At 40.1% G+C, this 6,855-nt stretch overlaps 1 protein-coding gene across 1 annotated transcript; it reads right to left on the bottom strand.

Annotated features, from left to right (window-relative positions):
* Positions 1–1,113: 1,113 nt before the first annotated feature.
* Positions 1,114–2,688, bottom strand: LOC118485506. The gene is made up of 3 exons (XM_035981677.1): positions 2,461–2,688; positions 1,834–1,950; positions 1,114–1,722 (listed from the first exon to the last, which is right to left on the bottom strand). The coding sequence occupies exons 1-3, from the start codon at positions 2,686–2,688 to the stop codon at positions 1,114–1,116; spliced, it is 954 nt and encodes a 317-aa protein (XP_035837570.1).
* Positions 2,689–6,855: the final 4,167 nt, after the last annotated feature.

The raw sequence follows: 6,855 nt of genomic DNA, 5'->3' as shown, positions 1-6,855 counted from the left end.
TCAAATTTCACTTTAATTAGTAAACCTTGCACACATCTTAGCATCAATATCACAGGAATTATCTCCTATAATGAAATTTATACTAGAATTATCATTCAAATCCTAGTGTTCATCATCATCTTATAAAACCCATAACCTAGCTTCCATGGATGCATGGAATTTCCTGAATTTGGGCATAAATTCACATGTAGTTGTCTAGGTTTTACTCCTAGACACCATATCATCATTAATCTGACTAAATTACTATCACGCATCAACAAATTTCAGATTGCTTAAATTCATGAGGATTTCAAGTAGAGAATTCCTATCAAATTTTACATACCTCTTAATCCTCTTGCGATGAGGATCACTAATTTGTGTTCAAGACTTGATTTAGGGCTGATTTGAGGCTTCAATTTAGAGATTTGCTTGAAGTTCGGGTTTGGAAATGGGGGATGTCGCCCCTGCTTGTTCTTTGATCGACCAGGACCCCCAAAATGGGGTGTATGGTTTTGATTTTGTTACTATTAGTAATACAAGTTTCATTTTTAACAATTTTGGTCCCTCCACTTTTGTTTAACACTTAGTTTTGGTTATTTAACCCTATTCAAGTTGTTGTTAGCCTTGTATTTAACTAGGTTAGATTTTTCCTAGTTAACTAGTTCTTGTTTATTTACTCTTTGAATTTTCTAATATAAGGATTTATATTTTCGGGGTGTTACAACTTGTGATCCTCCTTGCTCTTTGAATAGATCAGAATGTCGTCGATGAATACGATAACGAAGTCGTCGAGATACGGTTTGCATACACGGTTCATGAGGTCCATGAAAACCGCTGGCGCGTTTGTCAACCCAAACGGCATAACTAAAAACTCATAATGCCCATACCGCGTTCGAAAAGCCGTTTTAAGAACATCCTCCTCTCGAACTCTCATCCGATGATAGCCTGATCTTAAGTCGATCTTCGAGTAAAAACTTGACCCTGCAACTGGTCAAACAAGTCGTCGATGCGCGGCAAAGGATATCGATTCTTAACTGTCACTTTGTTAAGCTCTCGGTAACCTATACACATGCGAAAGGACCCGTCTTTCTTCTTTACGAGCAGAACTGGGGCTCCCCAAGGCGAAGAACTGGGTCAGATAAAGCCTCTATCCAACAGCTCTTGAAGTTGATTGGATAGCTCTTGCAACTCTCCAGGTGCTAAACGATAAGGAGCACGAGCAATTGGAGCCACTCCTGGTGCAAGATCGATCTGAAATTCCACTTGACAGTGAGGAGGTAAACCAAGTAGTTCCTCAGGAAATTCATGAACAACTGGCAGGTCTTTGATCTTTCTTTCTTCTGATGGAGTATCAGTAACAAGTGCTAGAATAGCAGGATACCCCTTTCGTAGACATTTCTGCGCTTGCATAGCTGAGATGATACCAACCATTGTCCCACTACGATGCCCCTGAACCGATAATGACTCTCCACTGGGGAGAGGAATACGTACAATCTTCTCCTTACATAGAATCTCAGCTTGATGTTTAGACAACCAATCCATACCAACCACTACATCAAAACTACCGAGGGTAACAGAAAGGAGGTCAATATCAAACACTTGACCCACAAGATCTAGTTTACACCCAAAAAGGACATGCGAAGCTGCTATCGTTTTGCCATCAGCTAATTCTACTACATACTTAGCTTCTAAAGGTATTGGGGTTAGCCCTAATCGCTGACTGAACTCTAGGGACACATAACTCTAATCGGCACCGGAATCAAATAACACAGAAGCAAAAAGATTGTTCACAGAAAACGTACCAGTCACGACATTGCCGTCGTTCCTAGCATCACCGGCACCGATCGTAAATACCCTTCCACGAGCACCATTGCTGCCATTGTTGTTGTTCCCAGCATTGTTGTTGTTGTTGTCATTGACATTCTGATTCAACTGAGGGCAATCCCGCTTGATCTGACCTTCATCCCCACACTGGAAACACCCCTTTCTAAAGCCCTGGTTCTGATGGGGCTGATGCCTTTGCTGTTGCTGATGCTGCTGATTTTGCTACTGTTGTTGCTTTGGGTACGGTGCTCTATAGTCTTTTGCCTCATGGCCCACCTTTTCACACCTACGGCAAGCCCGGACAAACGGTCCATGATGATGATAACCACACTTGTTGCACTTTGGCTTCTTACCAACGTAGGTGCCTTGACTCTGATTACTGCCTTGGCCTTGGTTAACTGAAGACGACTGACTGAAACTACGGTTATTGCTGTTGTCAGGCCTTTTCTGAGATTGACTCGCGCTGGTTGCTTTATCAGTATCGTTCCATTTGCGCTTGTTATCACTAGCAGGTGTGGTAGCTGAAGAAGTAGGGGTAGTAGCAGAAACACGTGGCGGTAACGCACCACGCTCGACCTCTTAGTCGGTAATCTTGTGTGCTAAACGGATGATCGGAGGCAGATTGTTGAGGTTTGCAGCAGTGACCAAACTCTTTACCGATAGTGCTAGGCCCTTGATGTATAGTTCAATTCTTCGAGGTGGAGGTCGAGACAGGTTAGGGCACAAAATTGCTAGTTCATGAGATCGTTTCGTGTAAGCCTCAATCTCAGACCCTTCCATCTTCAAATCGTAGTACTCGTTCTCGAGCTTCTGAATCTCGTCACGAGGACAGTACTCTTCCCGCATCAACTCCTTAAAATCATCCCATGTCGTTGCATTAGCCATTTCGATGCCCAACATTTGCACCTGGGCATTCCACCAAGTTAAGGCACCATCCTCCAAAGTGCCTGTAGCATACTTCACACGGTCCCCCTCGGGACAGTTACACATAGCGAACACTGACTCAGCCTTCTCAAACCAACGTAGTAACCCCACAGCCCCTTCAGTCCCACTAAATGTCTGTGGCTTACAATCCATAAACGTCTTGAAAGTGCAAGCAGGCGGATGGTTTTGATTCTGATTCGCTTGCTGACCTAATGGACGAAAGGAAAATACAACACAAGGGTAAGAGTTGTGTACGCGACACAAGAATAAAGAAGATTTGGCACATATCGTACCAGCTTGATAGGCTGCTAATGTGTCACACCCCGAAATTATCAGAGCATTAGCGTGACTGGACTGGTATCTTCATTGAACAGCGGAAGCAAAAAAGTTAAGTCTTTTAGAAAATGAACGCCACTAAGTACTCGACTCCACATGGTTCTCCTATTCCAACCGTGCCATAACTTTGAAAAGCAACCTGAGAAAGAAACATGCGAAAAATCAACATAAAGTTCAGCGAGTTCATAGTTTGTTTGTAAAAGATTTGAAATAAATCTTTTTGAATAACCGGTTTTTGAAGTATTGTTGAGAAAACGAATTTAAAATCATTTTCTTGTCAAGTTATATGGAAACTTTGTATGAAAATATGGTATGTATCTTGTATAAATCAAGTATTCTTGTATAAATCAAGTACTCTTGTATAAATCCAGTATTCTTGTATAAATCCAGTATTCTTGTATAAATCCGGTATTCTTGTATAAATCAAGTATTCTTGTATAAATCCAGTATTCTTTGTATAATATAGTACTCTTGTGGTATGAATCTTGTATAAATAAGGTATTCTTGTATGTATCAAGGTTGTTAATGGGTTGCAAGGCCATTAACATGTGACATGACATAGAAAGTCACCAAACCATAGGCATTTTTCTAGTTGTCGATTCACGACAGAGACACAAAAGCACTGCTTGGTACTAGTTTTCACCAAGAGTGTGGCTGCCCGGACACCCGTTAGATCTAACCTTTTGTTCTGCGGTCTAAGTATGTACACGATTAGTGGTGCTTATGGTACCCTATTCGTGATACGATTTCTCGTATCATTCCTCAAAACGCATCATACTTGGTACTAGTTATCACCAAGAGTGCTTCTTGTTTTTGTATCCATCATACCATTTGTAAACATTGTAACATTTGTAACATGTATTTCACCCCGAAGTTATAAAAGTGAGAACAGTTAAAATAAAAGGGGGAGCATGAACTCACTGGGTTTAGAATTCGTTTGTATGTGATGCGTGTCAGTGTGTATATATGTTTTAGGTGTATATTTTAAGCCCTTTTTACACTTTTCAGCCAAGTTTTAAATTTATAAACACGATATTCACTAACACTAAACACACATATGGGCAAGTGCACCCATCGTGGACGTAGTATAGTGTTGGTAAGATACCGAGGTCGTCCAAGGACACAAGAGCTTTTAGTACCGGTTTATCCTCAACGTCTAATCAAATCAAAATGTTAGAAAAAGGTTTTTAAACTAGAAAAATAAAACTAACTAAAATGCTGAAAATAAAATAAAAATAAAAACAGATAGACAAGATGAATCACTTGGATCCGACTCATGTGTAGTGTAACCTTTGATTATTTTCGCACTTTTGCACTTGTTTAAGATATTATATTAATTATTGTAGTAGGCCCCTCTTTTAAAGGTGACGTTACCCTCAACCCAGTAGTTTGAGTCAGCAAGGATACAATCCTAAAGGGTCGGATTATTGAAAGATAATTAATTAAGTCATTAATGCATAATGTGGTAGTCCCCTCTTTTGAAGGCGACGTTACCCTCGGCTAAGTAGTCTGAGTCAGCAAGGATACAGTCCTAAGTAGCTGGGTTAAAGTTTTAATAGTAGTTTAACTTATGAGGGGATCAAAGAGTTTGGACCCCCGCCATCCAATACCGATGGGTATTGAAGGAGGTCCTACTAAATTTGACCCATGTCCTTTGCAGGATCTATACACTAAACAATGGCAAGACTCTTACCAAACCATTCCCTTAACCCCCGACCAGGTAGCCAACATACCTCCATATAGACCGTGGAGATATGAATGGTGAAAATCTTTTATTTTATATAGACAGTAAAATAATGCCAAGACACCACGGACAAACGATAAGGAAGAATCACCTTCAACATAAGAAACTAGTACTTAAAGTCATTAATACAAAACCAATTAAAAAGTGCAAAAGATTAAAAATAAAAAGTATTACACTAAACACTTGTCTTCACCAAGTGATGTAAGAGACTTAGGCAAACATGGCCTTTGATTGTCAAGAACTCTTACGATCAATCTTGGATCCCGAGATGACTCACACACTCTATGATGGACAATGGATGATGGTGGTGGATGATGGTGTTGTGATGGTGGTGGGTGGTGGGTGAAGTGTGGGAGAGGTGGTGTGCCAAGGGATGAGTTGCAAGAGCTCCAAGCACTCCTATTTATAGGCTGAACAGAAGCTCGGGCACGGCCCCGTGTCCATTGGGCACGGCCCCGTGTCCATCCTCCTCTCTTTCTTCATTAAATGCAGTTTGTCTGCATTAGTTGACCACGCCCCCGTGTCGGCTGAGCACAACCCTGTATGCAGAAGCATATCTGTACTATCAAGATTTGCCTGGATTCCGCGAAGCTTATAGTTGACCACGGTCCGTGTCCGCTGAGCACGGCCCCGTGGAGAGCGATGGAAGCTTCTACAACTTTGTCTTTTCTGCTGACACTTAGGCACGCCCCCGTGCTCACTGAGCACGGGGCGTGTTCAGTTTTCTGTCTTCTTGTTTTGCTTGGGAAGATGCTGTCGGGAGGTCGGGCATGCCACGTTTTGCTCCTTTTCTTGTATTTATGTTAGATTTAGCTGCCTTTTTGCTTCTTTTGTTTATTTGAGCTCATTTAATCCTGAAAATACAAAAGGAAGACAAAAGCACATTTTTTCCAACATTAGTACTAAAAAGGGGTTAGTTTTATGCCACAGTTGATGTAATTTATATGTTGCATTTTGTGCACATCAAATACCCCCACACTTGAATCTTTGCTTGTCCTCAAGTAAAACTCTTTATAATGTGGCTTTTTCACTCCCAAATGGAATGGGTAGAAGAGAAGGTTTTTGGGCTTGTCATAGAGTGTCGGGATTTCCAAGATTCTTTATTGAGTTTTATTTTTATTTATATACAATCCTATTCATCATGATTTATTAAAACGTTTCATAAGATAAATTACTTATTAGGGCATAACATGCCTTTTTAAAATTCCATTTATATACAAGTTCACATACCTCACGGGGGATCACTCAACACTCGGCCGAAGGTGTATTTTTAGTGGATCACTCGAGAGCGGCATGGAACTTACTCCTACCATAAGCTTGCCAAGCAATCAATCCTCCTCCTTTTTAACTATATACCTTTGTAAATATCAAGAGGACTTTTTGGGTGAAGGGTTAGGCTTCGGCTAAAGGTGGGTGGTTGGGTTAGTGGTTAGTAAAAGGGCGAAAAGCGTAAAAAGCATCGGTTTTTTGAAAGACTTTTTATTTTTGACAATTTTTATTTTGATGAACCATTTCTTTCAAACAAAGTTATTTTTGATGAACTTGTTTGTTTATTTGGTTTCATCATATCATTCAACTTTTTTTTCAACATATGACATAATAAAAACCGAGCTTTGTTACTAAAAGAAAGGGTTAAAATAAAAAAGGGTTTTGGTGGGTAAAAAGGGTGTTTGTTTTGGGTTAAGAAATGAAAAGGTTTAGGCTCAAAGGGGTTAACTAGGGGGATTTTGGGTAGGTGGTAAAAAAAATTGAAAAATAATGGTGTAGAAAGAAAAAGGGTTAGTCCTAATGCCTCCATCATTTACTTACTCGGGTTTAAGTTGGTAAGGACCGGGAATGCATGGTTGTGGCAAGTTCTAGAGTTGTAAGAACCAAGCGGCTATTCACACAAGAAACGAAAAATGAGCATTTAGTGTAAAGATATGTATTTGTATGCTCAATAAAGGCTCAAAACTCACTTTTGTGGGAATGGGTTTTTTATGTGATCAAGTATATATAATCAAATTTTAACTAAGCTTGTCATGCCGTTTCATAATTTTCTTATGTTG

Source organism: Helianthus annuus, chromosome 2 (genome assembly GCF_002127325.2).
Source record: "Helianthus annuus cultivar XRQ/B chromosome 2, HanXRQr2.0-SUNRISE, whole genome shotgun sequence".
In the NCBI taxonomy this organism is placed as follows: domain Eukaryota; kingdom Viridiplantae; phylum Streptophyta; class Magnoliopsida; order Asterales; family Asteraceae; genus Helianthus; species Helianthus annuus.
Note: the sequence above shows the minus strand (reverse complement) of the source record. Positions and strands in the feature narration are given on the sequence as shown.

Excerpts from the sequence above, each read along its gene's own strand:
- LOC118485506 (XM_035981677.1), bottom strand. The coding sequence starts at position 2,688 with ATGGCTAATGCAACGACATGGGATGATTTTAAGGAGTTGATGCGGGAA. Across the intron at positions 1,951-2,460 it reads TCAAGGGCCTAGCACTATCG|TGTGGGGATGAAGGTCAGAT; the intron begins GTAAAGAGTTTG and ends GGGTGTTTCCAG. Across the intron at positions 1,723-1,833 it reads GCAATGGTGCTCGTGGAAGG|AGTTATGTGTCCCTAGAGTT; the intron begins GTATTTACGATC and ends GGTGCCGATTAG.